Source organism: Schistocerca cancellata, chromosome 6, assembly GCF_023864275.1.
Source record: "Schistocerca cancellata isolate TAMUIC-IGC-003103 chromosome 6, iqSchCanc2.1, whole genome shotgun sequence".
In the NCBI taxonomy this organism is placed as follows: domain Eukaryota; kingdom Metazoa; phylum Arthropoda; class Insecta; order Orthoptera; family Acrididae; genus Schistocerca; species Schistocerca cancellata.
Window position 1 is genome coordinate 114,690,645 of NC_064631.1, and position 27,021 is coordinate 114,717,665.

Here is a 27,021-nt window from a genome sequence, read left to right on the forward strand (position 1 = left end):
GAGGGAGCAATATACTGCTTGACTCCTCAGTGAAGGTATGTTCTCGAAACTTCCACAAAAGCCCGTACCGAGCTACTGAGCATCTCTCCTGCAGAGTCTTCCACTGGAGTTTACCTATCATCTCCGTAACGCTTTCGCGATTACTAAATGATCCTGTAATGAAGCGCGCTGCTCTCCGTTGGATCTTCTCTATCTCTTCTATCGACCCTATCTGGTACGGATCCCACACTGCTGAGCAGTATTCAAGCAGTGGGCGAACTAGCTCACTGTAACCTACTTCCTTTGTTTTCGGATTGCATTTCCTTAGGATTCTTCCAATGAATCTCAGTCTGGCATCTGCTTTACAGACGATCAACTTTATATGATCATTCCATTTTAAATCACTCCTAGTGTGTACTCCCAGATAATTTATGGAATTACTGCTTCCAGTTGCTGACCTGCTATATTTTAGCTAAATGATAAGGGATCTTTCGTTCTATGTATTCACAGCACATTACACTTGTCTACATTGAGATTCAATTGCCATTCCCTGCACCATGTGTCAATTCGCTGCAGATCCTCCTGCATGTCAGTACAATTTTCCATTGTTACAACCTCTTGATATACCACAGCATCATCCGCAAAAAGCCTCAGTGAACTTCCGATGTCATCCACAAGGTCATTTATGTATATTGTGAATAGCAACGGTCCTACAACACTCCCCCGCAGCACACCTGAAATCACTCTTACTTCGGAAGACTTCTCTCCATTGAGAATGACATGCTGCGTTCTTTTATCTAGGAACAATTGGTCTGATAGTCCATATGCTCTTACTTTGTTCATTAAATGACTTTGGGGAACTGTATCGAATGCCTTGCAGAAGTCAAGAAACACGGCATCTACTTGGGACTATGGCCCTCTAAGTCTCGTGGACGAATAGCGCGAGCTGCGTTTCACACGATCGTCTTTTTCGAAACCCATGCTGATTCCTACAGAGTAGATTTCTAGTCTCCAGAAAAGTCATTATACTCGAACACAATACGTGTTCCAAAATTCTACAACTGATTGACGTTAGAGATATAGGTCTATAGTTCTGCACATCTGTTCCACGTCCCTTCTTGAAAATGGGGATGACCTGTGCCCTTTTCCAATCCTTTGGAATGCTACGCTCTTCTGGAGACCCACGGTACACCGCTGCAAGAAGGGGGGCAAGTTCCTTCGCGTAAAATCGAACTGGTATCCCATCAGGTCCAGTGGCCTTTCCACTTTTGAGGATTTTATTTGTTTCTCTATCCCTCTGTCATCTATTTCGATATCTACCATTTTGTCATCTGTGCGACAATCTAGAGAAGGAACTACAGTGCAGTCTTCCTCTGTGAAACAGCTTTGGAAAAAGACATTTAGTATTTCGGCCTTTTGTCTGTCATCCTCTGTTTCAGTACCATTTTGGTCACAGAGTGTCTGGACATTTTGTTTTGATCCACCTACCGCTTTGACATAAGACCAAAATATCTTAGGATTTTCTGCCAAGTCAGTACATAGAAATTTACTTTCGAATTCATTGAACACTTCTCACATAGCCCTCTTCACACTACATTCCGCTTCGCATAATTTTTGTTTGTCTGCAAGGGTTTGGCTATGTTTATGTTTGCTGTGAAGTTCCCTTTGCTTCCGCAGCAGTTTTCTAACTTGGTTGTTGTACCATAGTGGCTCTTTTCCATCTCTCACGATCGTGCTTGGCACATACTCATCTAACGCATATTGTATGATGGTTTTGAACTTTGCCCACTGATCCTCAACACTATCTGTACTTGAGACAAAACTTAAGTGTTGAACCGTCAGCTACTCTGAAATCTGCTTTTTGTCACTTTTGCTAAACGGAAAAATCTTTCTACCTTTTTTAATATTTCTATTTACGGCTGAAATCATTGATGCAGTAACCGCTTTATGATCGCTGATTCCCTGTTCTGCGTTAACTGTTTCAAATAGTTTGGGCCTGTTTGTCACCAGAAGGTCTAATATGTTATTGCCACGAGTCAGTTCTCTGTTTAACTGCTCAAGGTAGTTTTCAGATAAAGCACTTAAAAGAAATTTCACTGGATTCTTTGTCCCTGCCACCCATTATGAACATTTGAGTCTCCCAGTGTATATCCGGCAAATTAAAATCTCCACCCAGAACTATAACATGGTGGGGAAATCTACTCGAAATATTTTCCAAATTATCCTTCAGGTGCTCAGCCACAACAGCTGCTGACCAGGGGGCCTATACAGACATCCAATTACCATGTCTGAGCCTGCTTTAACCGTGACCTTCACCCAAATTACTTCACATTTCGTATCTCCGTCAATTTTCTTCGATACTATTGCACTTTTTATCGCTGGAAACACGCCTCCCCCTTCACTGTCCAGCCTGTCTCTGCGGTATACATTCCAATCTGAGTTTAGAATTTCATTACTGTTTACATCTGGTTTCAGCCAACTTTCTGTCCCTAGTACTATGTGGGCATTGTGATCGTTTATTAATGAGAGCAGTTCTGGGACCTTTCTATAGATGCTCCTGCAGTTTACTATTAGCACATTAATATTGTTATTCCCTATTGCATTTTGCCTACTCCTACCTTGCTGTGTCTCAGGAGGCGTCTTGTCGGGCGTAGGGAGGGAATTCTCTAACCTAAAAAACCGACATGTGCACTCCACACGTACTCCGCTAACCTTGTAGCCGCTTCCTGCATGTAGTGCACGCCAGACCTATTCACGGACACCCTACATTTCTCCAGCTGATAGCGGAGGTAGAGAAATTTTCACCCCAGATCTCCGCAGATTCGTTTGAGCCTCTGGTTTAAGCCTTCCACTCAGCTCCAAACCAGAGGACCGCGATCGGTTCTGGGAACGATACTACAAATAGTTAGCTCAGATTCCACCCCGTGAACGAGGCTTTCCGCCTTCACTAACTCCACCAATCGCCTGTATGAACTGAGGATGACCTCTGAACCCAGACGGCAGGAGTCATTGGTGCCGACATGAGCAACAATTTGCAGTCGGGTGCACCTATTGCACCCTGGATTAAGTCATTCTTGATAACCTTGATCACCCAATTTTGGCCAATGTTGAACCAATGTTTTCAAACATCTTGATCCTTTCCTGGATAAGGGGAACACTTGGAGCCTCATTTACGTTGTAAAATTCTAGCACACAGGACGCGTGGTCTGCTCCTGAGAAGTGCTCCATAGTGACTGAATTCCTAAAGATCAAGCAAGCAATGAACGCACCCCCCCCCCCCCCCCACACACACACACATACAGACACTCACACTCACTCTCCTCGCATCATTTGTTGTGCATGTGCAGAGAGCTCTTCAAATATAAACTTCCTTTTGAGACACCCTGTAAATAAACTTAGCATAGTTGAAGCCATGTGTAGTATTATCATAAGTTTAATGAGTAAAGAAGAGGAGAAGATTGAAATGATAGTCATAGTGACTGTTAGAAAATAACAGAACATAAATACAAAATATGTAAATTGAAGGGGAATCACTGCTGTCAACTGCAGCAGGACATTAAGCAGAATCAGCGGCGACAAGTGAAAATGTGTACTGGACTGGGATTCGAAACCCAGTATCTCCTACTTACTAGGCAGGTGCAGTAACCATTTCACCATCCGGAACTCAGCGTTATCACCACTACATGGACTATCTCGGTACGCCTCACAGCCAATCCACACTCCCACCCAGTGCCATCTATCCACAGTCTCTGTCCATTATACTCCTGTTCCCTACATAGAGAATCACACAGGAGGTTTGACATATTTGTGAATTCACACTGAAGAAAGTGGATTCATTGCCCAGCCAGGCTTATCAGTTATTTGATAGGTGGCGCTAGGTGGCAGTATGAATCGGCCATGAGGCTTACCGAGATAGTCCATGCAGATGTGATAACACTGTGTCCTGAATGGCACAGTGGTTACAGCACCTGCCTAACAAGCAGGAGATCCCAGATTCAAATCCTGGTCTGTTACGCATTTCGCTTGTCGCCACAGATTCCGCTTAATGTCCCACTGCAGCTGACAGCAGTGATCCCCCTTAAATTTTTATATAGTGGTTCACAGCTGTGGGATCTGTGTGGTGTCTGTTCTTTCAAAGGAACAGACACCACATATTCAAACAATAAACAGAAAACTCTGTTGACAAGGAATAGGGAAAGTTCGAGGGGGGGGGGGGGGGGGCTGATGATGAGCTGCACAGAGTGTAGGAGAGGAGGCTATTGTAAGAGCAGAAAACATGGCAGTGCTACGTGGTGGTGCAAAGAGAATTTTACTTTGTTGAGAACAAGTATGTCTGCTGTGCGGTTCAGATAGTAAAGTAAGAGTTGAAGATGAGGGAAAGGGATTCCAATGACTGGGAAGACGATAGAGTATGATAGTCTCTGCACTTATCGGCGTGTACCCATGATTTTGTGCATGTTAGAAAAATATAAAATATCTAATGAGATCTTTATGACACACTGTTGGAAGTTGATTACTGTAAGAGTGGTAATATCCAGGCTGAAATGACATGACCAGAAGTCATGCTTGCTTCCCCATAATATTAAACCACAACTAGTCACTTATAAAAAAAACATTCTCAAAACTCTTTACCAGTGCAGAATTTTAAAATAATATACAACATAAACTATAATTTATCTTCAGTATTGTCACTGAACAGATTGTTGCTCCTCCACAAAGAACATTCTTTTTGTTAACTTGTTATCTTTCCACTACATAAATTATATTTTGTTCATTACACTTGCTACCATTTTAAACAGAATATGAATGGGTAAACACAGGTTCTTATCCTCATTAAAAAATACAACTGACCTCTGCTGAACAATTAATTTGACTTTTATTTCGAAAGCATGTTTAATCAGCTGAAACACTTTTCGTACATAGTAAAGTAATGAATTTCACTCCTCCCCCCCCTCCTCCCCTATATACATACACATATACATTTAAATACAAGCTCCATGAGTCATTGTGGTGGCATATTCTGCAGCCATATTTAGCTGCCCATACAACAATCAATTATCTGAAAAAAGCTGCTTCCAGAGTATTCCATGCATTATGGTCTTCATCAGTATGCATTTGATGCTCTGCATGCTTTCTAGCGTTATCTGGCCATCTCCGATTAAATTGTCACTTTGGTCTGCCCATGCCAGTCCTTTCTTTACATCATAGTGATTTCAAGTACCTCACCTACCATTAGCTCCAGAAATGTTTTGTACTATTCTTACATGTAGTTATCATTCATCGTGAGAAAGATACAAACTTAGAAATCTTGGAATGTTTGCATAATTTTCTCTATGTTTTCTTGTTAGCTGCCATGTCATCTACTGTCTTGACTTAAGAATTGTAATGTCTGCTTGTCATATGTTTAGATTTTGTGTGCTTTGTATTATTATTATTGTTATTATTATTATTATTATTATTATTATTATTGTTGTTGTTGTTTCTGTTAACAAAATTTCTTTTGCATTTTGAAATGCTCAGAGACATTTCCAAATAGTCGTGTTAAGCAGAGTCTGTCTGTTCTTATTGTCACTCACTCCTTGACTAATTATCCACGTTAGCTCAGTTTCACTGATTTATTCACATACTACTGTCCTTCTGCTTTTCCAGATGTCTTTATTGCTTGATTTTGTGAATTAACTCTTTTATTTCCCATGTAATGCATTCATTCTATTTCTATATTTCTGGCGTAATGTCCTCTGAATTCATTTCTTTGTAATTTCAGTCACTATTATAACTTGGCAGTACATTCAGTTCCACTGGAAATACTTCAGCTTGTTCTTCACTTTCATAGATAATTGTTATTAAAGCATATAATTTTTGTTTAACCCTTGATTGGGTGTGCCTGTGTGTAAAATGCGCCAGTCACAAATAACGTTGTTTTGTACCAGTCCATTGCTCTTTCACAATTGCCAGTCCATACGTATTCCTTCATTTTCACTTCAGCTAACATGGTAATAAGTTATGTTGTCGTATATCGAAGTGAGCTGCAGTAATATAAAATAAACAGCAAGCTAGGTGAGAAGATATTAACTATCCATACAAGAAAAATGACCCAGATTCTAAGCTACCAGCACAATCCTACAGTGAGGCAGTTATCTACAAGATAATTAGTATCAAATAAAAGGGGGGCAGGGATCTTATCCAACTGCACTGTTTAATGCTTCGAGTGTGCCGTTACTGCAGGGTAACACTTGGGTGTAGCAAAAGAGTGATACAATGAGAAGTTTATTTTATTAATGTTTAATTAAACAGTGGTTTAACTTCTATAATGTTAGTTCATTTTGTTGTTTAATTAAACTTAGAGTTAACTGTAATTTTGTTCATGCATGTTTATCGTGGTAATATAAAGAGAGCTAATTTTTACGTGTGTACAAAGTGCGCCGTGCGCTGCTGGTGTTACGAAAAAAGACACACCCGCTTGGGGGTTAATCATCTGTTACTTGTGTTACTTGTTGCCTTAGTATGAAATGCTTGTTTTAATTCATTTTTCCCCTTCTGTTATGTTCAATTCTGTAAACAGACCAAAATATGGGAAAGAACTTGAGTACCTCGTACTACCACCCCAGTTGGTTATGAATAACTTTTATTTCTACATAGCTCGTAGGCATAAAAATGCAGTTTTCAGGGAAAAGTATGCAAGCTTCCCTCAGCAGTAACAGATTCAGTAAAAGGAGGAATGACTGTATGCAGTAGGGGGAAATATACTTACTATCAAATAAAAGGAAACAAGGATTTTCTGCTTTCATCAAATATTCACAGCAGACTTGTGAAAGTATTAAGGGAGAGGCAGCAAACCATGTAGAAGCTTACAGTATTTATTGACTGACTAACCTAAATTGATGGTGTAGGAACTTAATTGTAAAGATTAATGCCAGTGCCCAGATCATGTCTTGTGCTGTGGTCTTTAACGTCTAATGTAAGGTCCTGCAAAATCAATATGCACCTTTGCCCAAGGGTGCTGAAGTGTTCACCACATAGAAAATCCCTGTGGTCAAGCCACTTGATTACAAGCACACTTTGAGCAGAGACGCTCTGTGAATTTATATATTGATGCCCTGTCTGGCCAATAAATGAAATGCTGCATTAACATTTTCATTTTAGATGTACCCCAGTGTAACTGATTAAGGAACTGAGCAACTCATGAGTCAGTTGGTATGACAACTCTGCACTCACTCTTCTACATCTACATCAACATCTATACTTCGCTAGCCATCTTACGGTTGTGGCGTAGGATACGTTATGTAACGCTGTGACTCCTACTTTTCCTCTTCCAGTAGCAAATGCTTTGCAGGAAGAACAGTTGCCGATAAGCCTCTGCATAAGCTCAGTTATCTGGGAGGAAGCAGTATTTTGGTTGTTTCTTCTACAAGTGTATGTTCTCTGACCTTTAACAGTAATCCACACCACGATACAAAAATGCTTCTGTTGCAGTATCTGCCACTGTAGTCGGCTGTGAATCTCTGTGATACTTTTACACTTAACTAAATGAATGTGTAATCAAATTTCCCTGATCTTCCTTAGATCTTCTCTGTTTCCTGTGTCAATCGTATCTGGTAAGGATCCCAGAATAAGAGGTAATATTCAGGTATTGGTCAAACAAGGTTTTCGTAAGTTACCTCCTTTGTGGGTGGACTGCATTTCTCGAGGATTCTTCCAATGAATCTCAGTCCGCCATATGCCTTCCTACCGTTGGTTTTAAGTAACCATTCTACTTTAAATTGCTCTGTACTTGTCCTCCTAGATATTTCATGGATTTGACTGCTTCCAGGGAATATTCTGCAATCATGTTAATCATACAATGATGGCTCTTTCTGCCTATTTATGTGCAAGGCATTACATTTCTTTATGGCGAGGGTCAACTGCCATTCGCTGCGCCAAGTGTCCATACCCTACAGGTCTTTTGCATTCCACTACAATTTTCTAGCATCTCTGTGTTCAATAGCATCATCCACAAAAAGATTCATGGAACCTCCACCAGAACGTTTATACTTGTGTATATTGTGAGAAGTAATTGTCCTAAAACACTCCCTTGGAGTGCCCCCAAGTTACTTTCATGTCAGAAGATTTCTCCCCATTGAGAGTGACATGCTGTGTTCAGAAACTCTTCAGTCCAGTCACACCGGCTGGTCTGATATTTCAAACACAAATATTTTGTTCATTAGGCAGCAGTGCAGAACTGTATAGAATGCCTTCTTGATGTCAAGGAACACACATCAACATGGCAGCCAGTATCTTCTGCTTTCTGGAAAAACAGAGTGAACTGGGTTTCACACATTCATTGTTTTTGGAACCTGCATTGATTCATCCAGAGGAGATTTTTGGTTTCTAGAAATGTTGTAACACACAAACACGTTCCAAAATTCTACAGCAGACCAACATCAGAGATATAGACTTATGTTTTATGCATCTGCTTGATGACCCTTCTTGAAAACAGGAATGACCCTTCCAAACACTCCTCCCCAACCTCTCCTCCCCCCCCCCTCCCCATTCACACACACACACACACACACACACACACACACACCAATCATTAGGAATGCTTCACTCCTCCAGTTACTTATGATACTCTGCTCCTAGAAGAGGGGCAAGTTCTGTCACATGCTGTTGTCTTCTATCATATTGGTAATCCATCAGATCAAGTAGCCTTTCCTCTGTTGAACAGTTTCAGTTGTTTTTCTATCCCATGGTCATGTATTTCAATACCCATCATTTTGACATTTGTACAGTGAGTTACAGGAAGAACTGCAGTGCTTTCTTGCTCTGTGAAACAATTTTGAAAAAAGATCTTTAGTATTTCAGCTTTGACTGTGTCGTCCTTCGTTTTGACGCCATTATGGTCAAGATGTGCCTGGACAGGTGGCTTCAATGCATTTACTTATTTAACCAAGCAGATCAAAACTTTGTAGGATTTTCTGTCAAGTCACTGGATAAAACTGTATTTTCAAATTTGTTGAATACTTCACGCATGTCTTGCCTTACCTAATTTTGACTTTGTTCAATTTTTCTTGGATTGTGAGGCTATGGCTATATTTAAATTTGCAGTGAATCTCTCTTTGCTTTTGTAGCAGCTTTCTAACACGGGTGTTGAACCTCAGCAGGTCTTTCCTATGCCTTTCAACTTCGCTTGTCATATACCTGTGTAAACCATAATGTATAATGCTCTTGAACTCTGTCTATTGATGCTCAACATTGTCAGTTCAGGAGCCAGTAACACCATCACTCCTGCTCAGTCTACAGTAAAATGAATAGTATGTATATAATGTAAAATCAATAACCTCTGTGTAAGGAAAAACCTTCCTCGGTACAGGGAAGTACCAAATTATTGGTAATTGCTATTATGTTTGTACCCTTTGTCCTGTGTGTAGGAAAGCAATATTATTCCCTGCTGCAGGGAGGTACCAACTTTCTAGTAGGAATTTGACTCAGATAGAAGAGTCCACTGGAAATATAATATTGTAGGAAACAGCACGTCCTGTAGGATCTTCCGCTATGAGAGATGATGTGTCCTAATTAAATGTGGTGTCAATCCACTAACAAGTTTTTATATTAAGGTTACTATTCCAAATTAATGATTGTGTCCGTACAATTTCAAGTTCTACATCAGTATTACTAGAATGTAATGTTTTTCATTTTATAAGGGAATTTTGTAGGTTTGCTTTATTAAATGATGACATCTGGTGATGGTTTTTACAGTTTCCTAAAGGGTGGCAACACTAATTGATGGGGTTTATGTTCAAAGACAATTTGTACTGTTTATAATTATTGAATGATAACATGAATGGATTTTTACTGTTGCTAAAGATGATTAATTTTACCATAATATAAATAATCAAACTTGTTATTATTTGACAATACTTAAAGAATTGTAGAATGGATAGTGTGAGTGGCTATTTTGGAACAGTATAGCTTCCAGTTGAGCTAGTCTTTTTGGTTTTTTGCATTAAAATGGTTTTTTGCATTAAAACAAACCTAACATTTAGCAAAGACCAAACACAAATTAAATATTTTATGCAATAATGTAAATTAAATTAATTACATAAATACACAATAGAAAAATCAGTAGAGATTATTGTTATATTTTATGAAGATTGTAATAGATGCAGTCTAAGAGGTCCCTTAAACTAGAATCTAGTTACGTATAATATTCTGTAAGATGCAATTGTTAATAAAACATATGATGATAAATGTGTAGAAATATTAACTGTACTGATTCCATTAAAGTCCAGATGATTACATAAGAACAATAATAATAATAGAAAATTGTACGAAAAAGATACATACTTATCTGACATAACACATAGATTGGTTACTTTCAAAAAACAAAACCATTATTCATATGAATATTTTGATTAGAATAATAAATAATTGACGAGAAGTAAAAGCAGTTATGATTTATGTTCAAGTGTTTGTTATATATTTAACCCCTGAGCAAGCCCACAGATTTTCATAACACTAGCAGGCGTGTGCCATACTTTGTACACGTCTCAAGAATAGTTCTCTTTATGTTACTAATGTGAACATGTATGAGCCATATCACAATTTAATCCTAGTTTAATTAAACAATGATAAAATAATCTTACATTGTATTAATTTATCACTGTTTAATTAAACAACAATAAAGTATGTGTTCATTGTATCACTGTGTTGCTGTGTACAAGTGTTACCCAACTGTAATGACCCATTCAAAGCATTAAACAGCGCATTTTTTTCTCACCTGGCTCGCTGTTTATTTTATATTACAGCTGCTCTCGTGAAACGTATGATAACACAACTCATCACAGTGTTCGCCGAAACAATAATGAAGAAATACATATGGGGAATTGTAAAACAATAATGAAACAGTACGAGACAAAGTTGTTTGTGGTTGGTGTACTTTATACATAGGCACGCCTGCTCAAGGGTTAATAAGACATGGTTGCAAAATATTGACTTTAATTATTAATGGAAAAGACTTGCAGAAGCCGATGTCGAGAGGTCAGTTTGGGTTGTAGAGAAGTGTAGGAAAACCCAAAGCTATGCTGATCCTATGACTTGTTCTAAAAAATAGGATGAGAAAAGGCAAACCTGCTTATATAGCATTTGTAGATTTAGAGAAAACTTTTACAGTGTTGACAGGACTACACTTTTCAAAATTTTGAATGTAGCAGGGATAAAACAAAGGGAGCAAAAGTTTATTTACAACATGTATAGATATGACACCCTGTAAGACCTCAAGCAGATGCTCAACTTTTTCTTTATTGTGCAACTGGTCTTTAACCATTATCCAGCACCTGTTGTACACACATCATAAATACAGGAAACTTCATGCAACAAGGATGTTTGAAAATTGTAGTAAAAATATAAGCAATTTCACTATATTGGTGAAGTGTGCAGAACAGGTGCTGGATAATGATTTTTGACTGAAGCACACGGCACATAAAGATTAAATTGTAACAGCAGTTTAAGGTATTACATGATGTCATTTCTACAATTAATAAAATCTGTAGAACCCAGTAAGAGTCAAAGGACATGAAAGAGAGGTAGTAGTTGAGAAGGGTTGTAGCGTATCCCTAGTGTTATTCGTTCTGTACTTTGAGCATGAGTAACAGAAATCAAAGATAAATTATGAAAGGAAATTCAAGTTCAGGGAGAAGATATAAAATCAACTTTAGGGAGAAGAATTAAAACTTTGAGGTTTGCCAATGGCACTTTAATTCTGTTAGAGATGGCAAAGTTGTTGAACAAAATGGATAGTGTTTTGAAAAGAGATTAAATGATGAGCCTCAACGAAAGTAAAACAAGGGTAATGGAATGTAGTTGAATTAAATCAAGTTATACTTTGGGAATTAGATTAGGTAATGAGACACTAAAAGTGAGTTTAGAAATGGGCAGAAAAATAACTGGTGATGGTTGAAGCAGAGAGAATATAAAATACAGAAAGGCAGTAACAAGGAAAGTATTTCTGAAGAAGAGAAAGTTTCTAATTTCTGGTATAAATTTAAGTGTTAGGAAGTCTTTTCAGAAAGAATTTGTCTGGAGTGTAGCTTTATACAGAAGTGAAAATGTGTGTGATAAGCAGTTCAGACAAGAATAGAATAGAAACCTTTGAAATAGAGGCTATAAAGAATGTGGAGTATTAGATGGGAGGATTGAATAACATATGAGGAGGAACTGAATCAAATGCAGGAAAAAGTAATGTATGACAAAACTTGACTAAAAAGGTGACTGATTGATAGGAGAGATCCTGAGACAATAAGGAATTTCAGTTTGGTAATGGAAGGGCGTGTAGGGATTAAAAACTGTAAAGGGATACCAAGACATGAACACAATAATGCAATTGTTAGAATGTGTGGTGGAATGAATGAAGAGTGTGTGCTAAGAATGAATTGTAAGTAATTAAGTATATATGAGTGTGTGCATAACAATGTACCGTCATGTATCGGATAACACACACTGTATGAAAAGCATTTTATAAAACAGCCATCATTTAAATCAAGGAAGTATTATCTTTTAGACAAGTAAATATGTAGTGATTTACAGTTTGTCTGGGAGCCAGTAATTTGGCAGAATACAAAAATTAATTGAAGGCTTATACTTGGTTGAGCAGGGGAAGTACCTAATTATACAAGAACAGCAACAACAATCATTGTCTGTAGGACAATCGATTCATTGCTCTAACAAGTTATTAGGGAACTGGGATCCTTCATCAAGGAAGGATGTGTCTTTTGTTGCTCTGAAAAATTTAATAACATCTTCAATTATGTATTTTGTTAATGAACAGCTGGATATGATCATTTAGATCCGATTTAGATGATTTTTCTTAGAACTTTGATGGGTTTGTTGAAATAGCCTTATGACAAATTGGAGCACTACGCGGCATGTTATTCAGACTTTGCTTAAAGACACCAGCTCGCTGAGAAGGAAATATTGTGTAATGTCGTGATGACCAAACCAAATCATTCATCTACATCTACATATATGCTATGTAAGCCACCATCAAGTGCATGGCAGAGAGTAAGTTGTATCACTGTTAGTCATTTCCTTTCCTGTTCCACTAGCAAATGGAGCAAGGAAAAACTATTATCTATATGCCTCCATATGAACCTTAATTTCTTTTATCTTGTCTTTGTGGTCCGTATGTGAAATGTACATTGGAGGCAGTAGAATCATTCTGCAGTCAGCAGCGGATGCCTGTTCGCTAAATTTTCCTCAATAGTGTCTCACAAACAGGACTCATGTTCCGTCCACTGCTCCCCATTTTAGTTCACAAAGAAATCAAGGAATATGGAACCTGCGTGTTGCCCTTCATCCATGGTTTGCTGGATATCTTATGAGAAAAGTGCAAGTTGACTTTTGCATGAGTGATGCTTTTTAAATCCATGCTGATTTGTGGACAGAAACTTGAATACCAGAACCACACCAATTGTCACCTGCGTTGGCTCTAGACTTTTTCATGAATAACTGATGTAATTCTAAACATTAGTCAATGATTATAAATTTAAATTTATGATAATAGAAATTCCAAGATGAGACTGACAAAACCAATGACAATAATTGCAAAATATAATTACACTGATAAGATTAATAGTAAGGTTAAATTTACAATAGTGGGAATTGCGGGATGAAAATGATATACGCAAATGAGGATATACAACCACTCTGGATAAATGTCAGGACTGATGAAAAGGCATGCTTAAACATCATATAGGCTCACTAACTTTAAGTTTCTGCTTTTCTTCTAATTGTAGGATACAACCCAATTTGTTATTTTCTGCCGTGTTGCAGCATAATGGTATGAAACAGTTGCAACACAATGTATATATTTTTTGTTTCCTTACTTGTGAGAATTGCAAAATATTACTTAATTTTCCAGGAAACTCAAGGAGGCTCCACCCTTCCCTACATTTTATCCTGAAGACTTAGATAAAGAACTTCCTGAAGACATTTATGCAGAGGAAGTACACTCATTCAAGGAACCATCAGTTACATTCAGTTAATGATGGAGTTCAGATCTGTAGAGTATTGTGTATTTGCCATTTCTTGTTACTGTGTAATTGGAAATTGTTATTAAAAATTTTCTAAACATAACATATTTTTATATTGCAAATCCTTTTAAAGTAAACTGCTTATTTATGTGTGAAGTAAACTTTATTTGCGTACCATGCTTGTATCTGTATTATATCCATGTATCTGTATTATATCCATACATAAAAATGTGTGTGTGTGTGTGTGTGTGTGTGTGTGTGTGTGTGTGTGTGTGTGTGTGTGTTTTCCACATCATCTCGAAAACCACCGGATTGATTTTGACCAAACTTGGTATGCATATCACTTATTGATTGTCTGTAAGGAAGTATGTTGGGGGTAAGATAGTGAAGATATTGCGTCACAGATAGGCACAAAGGCACGACAAAAAGACTGTCACAAAATGAGCTTTCAGCCAACAAGGCCTTTGTGGAAAAGTAGATAATAGACAACACACACACACACACACACACACACACACACACACACAAATGCGTGCACGCATCTCACATACACGTGACCTCAGTATCTGGCAGTTGAAACCAGAAGTTGTTATATTCCATCCTGGATTTTCCAGTGTTAGAAGAAAGGCAGAGACAGGCATGGAGGAGTTGGGCAAAGAGAGAGAGGAGGATGAGATAGATAGACCGGGGGGGGGGGGGGGGGGAGAAGAGATGCACAGAGAGAAGGGGAGGAGCGGATGTTCAGGGAAAGGGGGAAGAGAAGACGGATAGAGAGGGGAGAGGGGGAGGTGTTGGGCAGAGATAGGGATGAGGATGAGATGGGCAGAAAGGGAGGGGACCAAGAGAAATATAGAGGGGGGAGGGGGGTGGTTAGGAGGAAGAGATGGACAGATAGATGGGGGAGACGGAGGAGGTGGACACGGGGTGAGAAGAGGATGGATGGAGAAAGGAGGTGGAGGAGATGAACAGAGAGGGTGGAAAGGAGGAAATGGTCAAAGGGAGCGGGGGAGGAGGACATACTTGCAATACATGTGAGTCATTCCATGTCAAATCAACACACTTCACACTTTAAAAAAATTTTACCTCACCCTCTTAGATTTTGTTGAAAGTTAGTATACTTATAGTGGGTGCTGAAACTAAGAAAAATACCAAATTTCAATTTTTTACCTCAAATCATTCCTGAAATATGGTCATGTAAACTTTTCAAAAACAGGCCAAAAATGTGTGAACAGACTTTTTTTAAATTGCCCTAGGAGCTGCTGTAATTGAGCTAGATAACTGGGAAAGGTGTCATTTTGCAGCATTTTTCATGCTCTTTCCAGTGATGGACAAAAAAACATAGCTTCTAATTAATAACCTTTTTTCAAAATGGCAACTAATATTTTTATTTAATTTTTTTACAAAAAGTACATAATTGAAAATTTTCAAAATATTTCCGTTACTACTTCATACTGTTGTAAATCACATGGCAAAATATAAATCTGGGATGATGATTGGTTCATTGTTAAAAAAAAATTATTGCAGACTCTTGTTTTTCATCATGATAAAGGATGACAGCCAAAAACAGTTGCAGGATAAAAATTTATTAAAATTCTCGACCAAGGTTTCGGTACATATAAATATACCTTCATCAGAAGTAAAAAATCCTGAACAGGAAGACACTTTCATTAGAAAAGCCTTAGCATCGGAAGTGAGAAAAACAAAAGCTTAAGTAATAGTGAAATTACCAGAGTAATACAGGCATAAAATCTTTAGTTACTTACTAAAATTACATCATGCAATGGAGATTAATAAAACAATTGTGCCAAAGGCGTCGTCAATAATTAAGACATCTTCTCCATTTGTACAACATGACTATAGGCACAGGGTCAAAGCGAACAGTTTAGCACCATTACTTCGCCTATGAAATATCGAGACAAGAGTGTGAAAGCACTAGGGCAGATGGTTTCGCCGAGAGAGGGCACTTGTATGTGCCAGACACTCGCGCATATTAAAATCTATGAATACATACATAAGCGCATCAAAAATTATTAAAAGTTGTGTTAATTCAAACTTTCTGTCTTCATAAATAAAACTTATCAGACCATTTAAAAACATTTATGTAAAATATAAAATATAGAAACAATTTACCCGTGTCCTAGTGTCAAACAGATAAAGCTTGCGCTATGGAACATCTAACGAGAGGGGGCACTAGTGTAATGCGCAAGAATCTCGCGTAAAGTAGGCGGTGAAATACATACTAGCGAAAACAACCAAAATGTTATAATAAAACAAAACCATCTGTCGTGAATAAAAACATGCTAGTCAATTAACCACACATACACATCGAAAATCACAGACAACAAACATCAAAAATAGATACGTAAAATCCCAACAAGACAGGAAAAGCGCATTTCACCAGCATCAACAAGCAAGAAAACTAACTTCTAGTCAGCCAGACTATATTATATTAAGGCAAGGAGGGGTTTGAAACTGTCTAAAAAATTTTTGTTTCTAAGCTGCACCTGTTCATTAAGGACAAAACAATATTTTAGAGACAGATGCTTGAAAATCTCCAGTTCTTCGAGCAAGTCCAGTTTGTAACCTTTATTAGCTTCATGAAGCAACTCTACGTCGCCCAGTTCACGTGACGTATGCTGTAAGAGCCATAGATGTTCGGCAAACGTGGAATTATGTACGTTTTCCCCATTTTTACCTAACGTGTTCTTTATACCTAACCTTAATGGGTCTACCTGTCTGTCCAATGTAATAGTTTGGACAGTCGTTACAAGTAATTTTGTATACACCGGACTTAGTGCCGAGTTCTTCCCGTGCTCCAATGGTAGTGCCCTCTCTCATTAGATGTTCCATAGCGCAAGCTTTATCTGTTTGACACTAGGACTCAGGTAAATTGTTTCTGTATTTTATATTTTACATAAATGTTTTTAAATGGTCTGATATGTTTTATTTATTAAGACAGAAAGTTTGAATTAACACAACTTTTAATAATTTTTGATGCGCTTATGTATGTATTCATGGATTTTAATATGCGCGAGTGTCTGGCACATACAAGTGCCCTCTCTCGGCGAAACCATCTGCCCTAGTGCTTTCACACTCTTGTCTCGATATTTCATAGGCGAAGTAATGGTGCTAAACTGTTCGCTTTGACCCTGTGCCTATAGTCATGTTGTACAAATGGAGAAGATGTCTTAATTATTGATGACGCCTTTGGCACAATTGTTTTATTAATCTCCATTGCATGATGTAATTTTAGTAAGTAACTAAAGATTTTATGCCTGTATTACTCTGGTAATTTCACTATTACTTAAGCTCTTGTGTTTCTCACTTCCGATGCTAAGGCTTTTCTAATGAAAGTGTCTTCCTGTTCAGGATTTTTTACTTCTGATGAAGGTATATTTATATGTACCGAAACCTTGGTCGAGAATTTTAATAAATTTTTATCCTGCAACTGTTTTTGGCTGTCATCCTTTATCGTGAAGAATTTCAACACTTGCTGTTGCAGCCATGTTTAAAATCTTGTTTTTCACTAACGGCCCTAGTTTGACCAAACTGACCTTTAAGGTAGTACGTCAGTAGAGGTCCGTATACGTAGGACTAGATGTCTGTACAATAATTCAGAGACTGGAGCCATTGTTGAGATGATGTAGTCTGCATTGTTACCTTCTAAGTCTTTGTGTGCCTACAGCATTATTGTGCACTGTCGTTTTAGTGCACATCAATAGTTACCTCTGTGTTGACCAGTCCATATCTATTACATTTAATAGTTCATTTTCAAGTAAATCTATTCATTGAAGAACAGTTTATAAGTGGTTTTTGTATAAATATGGAACCAAGTAAAAAGTGCAGTGCTGTAAGAGTTCAGTGTTGTAATCTATTGAAGAAGTCAAATCATTTTATTAGAGACAGAAAAAAATCTGAGAAATGTCACAACATGAATGCCCATATTATTTCCTCAAATACCAAGTGGTGCCAAGATTTGTGATAAATGTAGGAAAGATGTAACCAAATTGCAAAATACACCAGAGCCCATCAGTGATGAAAGTGTTGAAGAAGAATCTTCTGGATCAGAGATAATCATCCGAGACCAAGACTCTGACTTCACTCCAACTTCAGTAGCTGTTAAAACATTTAACACAACACTTCAAGAACTAGGTGAGTCCCCAACTGACAAGAGAAAACTAACATCTAGGCATTACGCCAAATCAAAAGTGAAGAAAATCTCATCAATGACACGTAAACTTTTTGTTGCTCCTGAAACTTCTTCGTCAGATACTGATACTGATGAATCCGTTCTTGAAAATTTTAAAAGAAACTTTAAAAATTCTATAAGTAGAGCAAAAAAACTAATGATTCTTACAAGGTTACCTGAAAAGGGGAGTGTCAGGAAATAATGAGGGAAATTAATACTCCTAATTACATCGTTCGGCAGTCCAAAATATTTGAAAGAGAAAGGATTCATGGAAGGTCCAAACCCAAAACCAGCGAAGTGTTTACCAACAGAAACTGTCAAAACTGTACATTCATTTTATGAAAATGATGAAGTTAGCAGGGCAATGCCAGGTATTAAGGATTGTTTGACAATTACAGAAACAAGTGGAAATAAAACAAAAATATCAAAAAGACTTATTTTGTGTAACCTTAAAGAAGCTTATAAGCATTTTAAAGACAAGTTTCCTAACATAAAAATAGGTTTCTCTAAATTTGCTGAGTTGAGACCAAAACATTGTGTATTAGCTGGCCGGAGTGGCACACACACTGTCTGCGTGTGCACAACTCACCAAAACATAAAATTAATGATAAAAAATGCCAAACTAAATACAGTAACAAACAGCAGATTAAACAATTATAAGCAGTGCATCGCAAAAATGCTTTGCAAGCCATCATTGATTGCAACATGGGAAACTGTGAATACTGCCCAAGAGAAACTGTCGTACATAAAATTTTAAAAGACTCTTTTCATAAAAACTTAATTGAACAAGTTCAGTTCTGACAGTGGATGTCAGTTGACCGATGTAATCTGGAAATTGTTCAGAAAACTTCTGAAGAATTCATAGATTTATTTTGTAGTAAGATGTCGACTTTGATTCGGCATGACTTCATTGCCAAGCAACAATGAACATTCCTTAACTCCACAAGAGAAAACCTTATGGAATCTGAATTTGTTGTCATATGTGATTTTTCAGAAAATTATAGTATAGTTCTACAGGATGAAGCTCAGAGTTTCCACTGGACAAGACAACAGATTACCATTCATCCTTTTGTTATATATTACAAACAGGAAGACAAAATTGAGCATATGAGTGTTGTCATTGTTTCTGATTGCCTGGAGCACAATACAACTGCGGTTTACAACTTTCAAAAGAAGCTAATTTCATATCTAACAAATAATTTTCAAACGATTCCAAAAAAGATATACTGTTATTCTGACGGTTCTGCTGCTTAGTATAAAAATAAGAAGAACTTCGTGAACCTTTGCCTTCATGAGGAAGACTTAAACATAAAAGCTGAGTGGCACTTTTCAGCCACAGCACATGGGAAAGGGCCTTGTGATAGGAGTAGGGGGTTCAGTAAAGAGACTGACAGCTCGTGCAAGTTTGCAAAGGTCATTTGAGTGGGCAGTAGATAATATCACAAATGTTGATTTTTGCATATTCCACTCAAGAAGACTACACTGCTTCAGAAATATTCTTAAAAAGCCGACTTGAAGAGTCATTGACAATCAAAGGAACACAGTAATTTCACACTTTCATTCCCAACATTACATCAAAATTAATAATCAAATACTTCTCAGGTGATATGCAGAGTTGGGAGAGAGAAGTAACTACATCACCAGACAAATTGAAGTTACAAGATGTATCAGGCTATGTCACCACTGTATATGGCAGAAACTGGTGGCTTGGGTACATCTTAGAAAAAAAAATGAAGAACTAGATGAAGTGAAAATAACTTTTCTTCATCCATGTGGACCAGCTAAGTCATTCTCTTATCCTGCACATGCAGATGTCCTGTGGGTGTCAGTTGTGGATGTTCTCACAAAAGTGAATCCATTTACTCTGACAGGGAGAACATACATTCTTAATTAAAGTGATGTAAACCAAACCCAGTCAGTTTTATTAAAATGTAATATGTGAAGTTCCAAGACAATTTATTGGGAAACTGCTTTCAACTCAAAACTTAATTTTTGTCTCAGGTTAGTGTTAATGTATATTTTATAGAAAGTTGTTTCAAAAATTATTGGTAGTGCCTATTGTGTTAAATTTAGCTATGTACAGATACCTGTTACTCAAAAAGAAACATTACGTATTTAATTTGTTTAATAGTTCCATTTCAAACATCATGGACCAGAACTATTATGTAAATACTTGTACTTATTCATACTTTATTTCAGTTTGTAGTTAAATGCTCAATTTCTTGTTTTTGTTATATCAGTTAATATACTGTTAGTGAGTTCGAGTCTCGGTCGGGCACACAGTTTTAATCTGCCAGGAAGTTTCATATCAGCGCACACTTCGCTGCAGAGTGAAAATCTCATTCTGGAAACATCCCCCAGGCTGTGGTTAAGCCATGTCTCCGCAATATCCTTTCTTTCAGGAGTGCTAGTTCTGCAAGGTTAGCAGGAGAACTTCTGTAAAGTTTTGAAGGTAGGAGATGAGGTACTGGCAGAAGTAAAGCTGTGAGTAACGGGCGTGAGTTGTGCTTCGGTAGCTCAGATGGTAGAGCACTTGCCCGTGAAAGGCAAAGGTCCCGAGTTCAAGTCTCGGTCGGGCACACAGTTTTAATCTGCCAGGAAGTTTCATACTGTTAGTGAAGTTGTATGAAATTAAAATAAGCAATCAACTTAATTATAAAATATGCTGATTAGTTTTGGTTTAATAAGGTGATGTTTTGATATTTCTAATACTTTTTTTACTTACTTTTCAGTATATTTTAAAGAAATTCCTGTTTGTTGAAGGTCAATTTGGTCAAACTAGGGCCGTTAGTGAAAAACAAGAGTCCGGAATAATTTTTTTTTAACAATGAACCCATCATCATCGCAGATTTATATTTTGCCATGTGATTAACAATAGTATGAAGTAGTTATGGAAATATTTTGAAAATTTTCAATTATGTACTTTTTGTAAAAAAAATTAAATAAAAATATTAATTACCATTTCGAAAAAGGTTTTTAACTAGAAGCTATGTTTTTTTGTCTATCATTGGAAAGAGCATGAAAAATGCTGCAAAATGACACCTTTCCCAGTTCTCTAGCTCAATTAGGGCAGCTCCTAGGACAATTTAAAAAAAGTCCGTTCACATATTTTTGGCTGGTTTTTGAAAAGTTTACATAGCCATATTTCAGGAATGGTTTGAGATAAAACATTGAAATTTGGTATTTTTCTTAGTCTCAGTGCCCACTATAAGTATACCAACTATCAACAAAATCTAAGATGGTGAGGTAAAATAGGTGTGTTGATTTGACATGGAATGACTCATGTGCCACATGCTTACACAGTCAAAGCCACATGTAAAAAGCTTTTATAATATAAAAATATATGTGTCTATATATGTAAGTAAGTTGCACATCTCGTCCTAATGACTGGATCGATTTCTACCAAACTTGAAGTCTACATTACATATGTCCGGAAGGAAGCATTGTGTGAGTAACAACCACCAACCTCCCGTTGGGATTGGGATGTATTGAAAATGGGTATGACATAGGAGATGGACAGAGTGATGGGGAAGGAGGAAATAGAAAGAGAACAATAGAAAGGGGGGTTGAGATATATGTGGTAGATGGGAGATGGAGAGGGGTAGTGGAAAAATGGAAAAGGAAGATGGTGTGAGGTGCCAGGTAGAAGAGGGGTCAGATTGTGAGGTGTAAGAGTGAGAGGATGCGAGGAGGCAGGTATAAGTGGTAGGGTGTTGGAAGGCAGGTGGAAGAGGGACAGGATGCGAGGAGGTAAGTAGAAGAGAGACAGAATTTGATGAAACGGATGGAAGAGGGAGACAGAAATGAGAGGTGGAAGGTAGATTAGAGAAGAGATTTTAATTTTTCCTGATTCATTTTGATGAAACCATAGCTAACATTTACAATCATGCATTTAGTTGACTTGGAGTGCCTTAAAAGTATGAAGTGCAATTTGCCTTTTATTAATGCTGTTCAGTGTGTCAGACAGATCACAAGAACGAGCTCTGTAGCAAGCCAGTGTTTTCATTGTGTTTCCAAACAGAAGAGCGTGCCACATGGCTAAATACTCATACCATAGATTAAGTTAACACCCTCTCCGGAGTTGTATAGTGTAAAATAGCAGAGATTCAAACATATATGTGTGCAATATATATATATATAACATAGGTACAGGGTGGTGCAAGTGAAAGTGGCCCGGATGAGAGGATACGATTGGATGTGAATGTATACATGTAACCACATGCCGTGACTTCCACACCAAGTGTACACTGTCACATGATCCACACCTGTTCAGATCGTAGTGCAGGCTGTTTCAGCGTGAGTGGAGCAGTATAAATGGGACGATGTTACAGTGGAGCAGCGGGTGTTTGTTTTGGGAAGTTACATGATGACAAAGTCAGTTGTTTGCTGAGAAGTTTAATGGTGTCAAAGTGCCAGCAAAGAATGCCATGCAATGCTTAGCTCGAAAATGGTAGCAGACAGGATCTGTTTTGAACAAGTCAAAAGACATTCCAAAATGTGCCCGCACACCAGAAAATGTGGCTACAGTTCACCAGAAAATGCTTCAGAGTCCTACCAAATCAACCCGATGCCTGTCGCAAAAGACCTGCATACATGTCGATCATGTGGATGAATACTCTGCCTGGATCTCCATGTGGATCCCTACCAAGTCTCTGTTGCTCATGCATTAAAACCAGCAGATACTACTCAGCGCCTCCAGATTTGTAAGTGGTTGTTTATTAAGATAACAATGAACAGCTTGGACATGGATCTGTTCTTTATGTCTGATGAAGCCTGGTTTCACCTGAGTGGTTATGACAACTCACAGAATCACAGGTTCTGGTCAGTGAAGAATCTGTGTAACTTCCACGAAACACCATAGCATAATCAGAAGGTTGGGGTTTGGTGTGCAATGTCTGCGTGCTGCATTATTGGTCCCATCTTCTTTCATCAGATGCTGACTTCAGTGTGTTACATTGCCAGTGTTTTGAAACCATTTGTGGCAGTATTAACAGAGAAGGAAAAGACGTATAGTTACTTCCAACAGGATGGTCGTTTTAGCACCAGCTATAGTCAGGTTAGTATGGTATTTCCTTTCCGCTGCAGTGTTTCTTTGTACCCTGGAACCATGTTCTCTGGGCCAGTTTTATTTGCCCCACCCTGTACACGCAAGTGAAGTCCTGTATAAAATGCTATATGATTATAAAGAAACATTAAATTTAAATGAACACGAGAAAATGAGGAATTGGTGCAGAGATCAGTTATCAAACTAAATTTATCATTACGACTTTCAAGGATAGAATTTTGGATAAAACTGTGAGATCTTCCATAAAAGTATATAATTATTGGTTTCATTATAAGCAGTTACGTACAACAGAAATTAAAACATATTTTGGGTCCTTATAATAACAGATATTTGAAATCAGGTATATACTTTATCAAGAGTAATTATTGGAATATACAAAACATTGAACCTGTGGCCACACACTTTAACGTAATTGTTCAAACATCAATAGCTGCGTGTAGCAAAGCATCACTTTGTATGCACCCTACTAATAACAAACACACTTAGAAAATATTGAGAACAGCCTTAAGGTCTTGCACATCGTACCAAAAGACATTTTCATGGGCACACTGATTTAGATCAGAATTTACATGTGAAAAAAATAAATTCAGGGGCACTATTAAATGAATAAATAAATTTTAGATATTAGATTTATATATTCTGTTTTAAACTGGTTATCTTTATAATTAATATGGGAGCTAAAAGAAAATGTGAGTGATGCTGCTCTCAGGGAAGCACCAGCATATGAATAACTGAGACATACCAACTTCAATTCTGGCATGCTAGCAAGGGTATTGCTCTTTTCACGGCTACCAGCACACCCAAAACTAAAGAATAACATTCTAAGAAACATCTGTTCTCCACCTGCTGATGAACACTGCTGAAAAGCCAACTACTGTTGCATGGTGAATGGTGCCACTGTGGAATTACAAATCAAAGAACATCTGTGTTCAATTAAAAAAAATAGAGTGTAAGTCATTTCTGCTTTCACCACGGGTTCCCATTAATTACTATGCTTGTATTTTAACTACACTTTCAAAGCTTTTTCTTTTGTCATCGTATATATTAGTTGTGAAAGAATAAGCCTTTACAGTTTTATGATATGATGATTGTATACAAAGTGAGCACAGCACAGCATTTTAGCACACAGCAGCTATCATTCACATCTGTAAGCATACCGGTAAATTATGGATACAATTCAGATATGCTTAATATTCATCATAAATTTGTGGCACCTCCTGAACGGTCTGCGAAGTTGTAATTTAAGCTGAGTTATCATATCACAATGTAACTATTATCTTGTCATGCAGTAAACACTCAAAGTAAGAGTGATCAAAAGAGATACCATCTACATCATGGTAAGTCAATGCCAGTCACTGTTACAACCAATGCCTTACAAGATACAGCAGACAAGAAGGTGTATTACTTATTTGCTATCTCATCACTATTTTGATAATGTCAGGCAACCCCTGTGTTGGCTTAGGAAGGTCTCAAACTGGGTCACCAACATCCATTTCCTATTTTGAAGAAATTTGTGGATAATCTAGTGATCATAAGTATGGTGGGAAAGATTACATAAATGAATAAAGTCTATATTGGCATGTGCCCTCGTGTCGATGTCATGTGATTACTTTTACAACCATAGTGGATGTTCACACAAACTTATAGAGAGCAGTTCAGCTTTCACATGAAATTTAAAAAAAAACTAGAAAGCATAGTTATTAAATATATATAGCTGGAGAACAAATAAATATGGGTGCAAACAATTTCAGCAAGATTGACAGAAATGTAAAACATTCGTGGTGATTTAATGGAAGCTTCTTTAATGATAATTAAAGGAAAAATAGGTAGAGGCATAATTAAAATGCAGTACAAAAGAAATCAGTCTGTCAGAGATGGCAACAGTAAACTGTTAACAGAATTTAAATGCTTGAGAAGGTAGGTGCTTAATATCTACATTAGTTTATGCAGTCTTAGTAATTTCACATAATAAAGCCCTCAGTCCATCAACTGAATAAAATTACATTCACTTTTTGTTGCAGTACTCTTTAATTTGAAATTAATTGTTAATGAGTATACACTACAAATGTTAAGTACAAATTTTTCCATAATTAAACATTTATATATTTCAAAATTGTTAAGGCTTTCGTGGCCACTTGTTGACAAACTGCCTATTGGCTTCTGTCTCGGGTTCTTCGGCCGACGTTCATCTAATGATTTTTCTGACGTTTCGCCAGCACAAATGGCTGGCATTGTCAAAGCTTCACCCTCCATTGCCGGTGGTGAGCTGGAGGCGAGCTCGCGGCCGCAGACTATATGTACCTGGCGCGCCAACGTCCGAGGGCTTCTCCGCGGTCATTTCTGGTGCGGTTCTTCTCTTGCTACCTGCGACGGTCGTTCGCTGCAGTACGGGAAACCACGATCCATTTACCTTAAGGCTTTCCTCTTTCTTGTTGAAACTGTTCACGTGTTTTTGGATTTCTACAGCTTCTCTGAACAAGCGCGTGTGATAGTGTTTCTCTACAGCCAGAACTTCCGTGTCGGCGAATTTTATTATGTGGTCGGTCTCATTCAGTGCGTGCTCTGCCACGGCGGATTTCTCCACCTGCCCCAACCTGCAATGTCGCTTATGCTCTTTGATCCTGGTGTTAATGGATCGTCCAGTCATTCCGACATAAACTTTTCCGCATGTGCAAGGTATACGGTATATTCCCGACATTGCAAGTGGGTCTCTCTTCTCCTTCGCCGATCTAAGACACACTTTGATCTTCCTTGTCGGTTTGAAAATCGTCTTTACGCTGTGTTTGCGCAATATACGGCCGATTCTGTCCGTCACTCTGGGAATGTATGGCAGAAAGGCCGTACCCGACACTTCTTTTTTTTTTGGTTCCTTACTTCGCCGAGTGTTTGGCTCTGTTACACTTCTAATGTAATTTGTGGAGTACCCATTGCTCCTCAGAACAGTTTCCAGGTGTTGCATTTCTCGTTTGAGGTGTTGAGGCTCACATATTCGTCCTGCTCTCGTTACAAGCGTACTAATCATGCCTCTTTTCTGGCTCGGGTGATGGTTTGACAGTTTGTGCAGGTATCGGTCCGTGTGTATCAGTTTTCGATACACGCTGTGTTCCAGGTTTTCGTCGTCCCTTGTGACCAGCACATCTAGAAATGGCAGTTTCTTGTCCTTTTCTACTTCCATGGTAAATTTTATGTTGGCATGGAGGCTGTTCAAGTGTCTCAGGAATTCACCGAGCTGTTCTTCACAATGGCTCCACACCACGAAAGTATCATCGACGTACCTGTACCACACCTTAGGTTTGCAAGTCGCCGAGTCCAGTGCCTGTGCTTCGAATTGTTCCATGAAGAAGTTGGCCACCAGAAAAAGAAATGTCGGGTACGGCCTTTCTGCCATACATTCCCAGAGTGACGGGCAGAATCGGCCGTATATTGCGCAAACACGGCGTAAAGACGATTTTCAAACCGACAAGGAAGATCAAAGAGTGTCTTAGATCGGCGAAGGAGAAGAGAGACCCACTTGCAATGTCGGGAATATACCGTATACCTTGCACATGCGGAAAAGTTTGTCGGAATGACTGGACGATCCATTAACACCAGGATCAAAGAGCATAAGCGACATTGCAGGTTGGGGCAGGTGGAGAAATCCGCCGTGGCAGAGCACGCACTGAATGAGACCGACCACGTAATAAAATTCGCCGACACGGAAGTTCTGGCTGTAGAGAAGCACTATCACACGCGCTTGTTCAGAGAAGCTGTAGAAATCCAAAAACACGCGAACAGTTTCAACA

General features: G+C 38.1%; 1 protein-coding gene across 1 annotated transcript in view; it reads left to right on the top strand.

Annotated features, from left to right (window-relative positions):
* LOC126191581 (39S ribosomal protein L3, mitochondrial) overlaps window positions 1-14,088 on the top strand; it is a 78,632-nt gene extending 64,544 nt beyond the window's left edge. The window contains exon 8 of the mRNA XM_049932514.1: window positions 13,874-14,088. Within this exon, the coding sequence (XP_049788471.1) occupies window positions 13,874-13,997 (124 nt within the window). The 3' untranslated portion in view covers window positions 13,998-14,088. The remainder of the gene's footprint in view (window positions 1-13,873) is intronic.
* The last annotated feature ends 12,933 nt before the right edge of the window (window positions 14,089-27,021 follow it).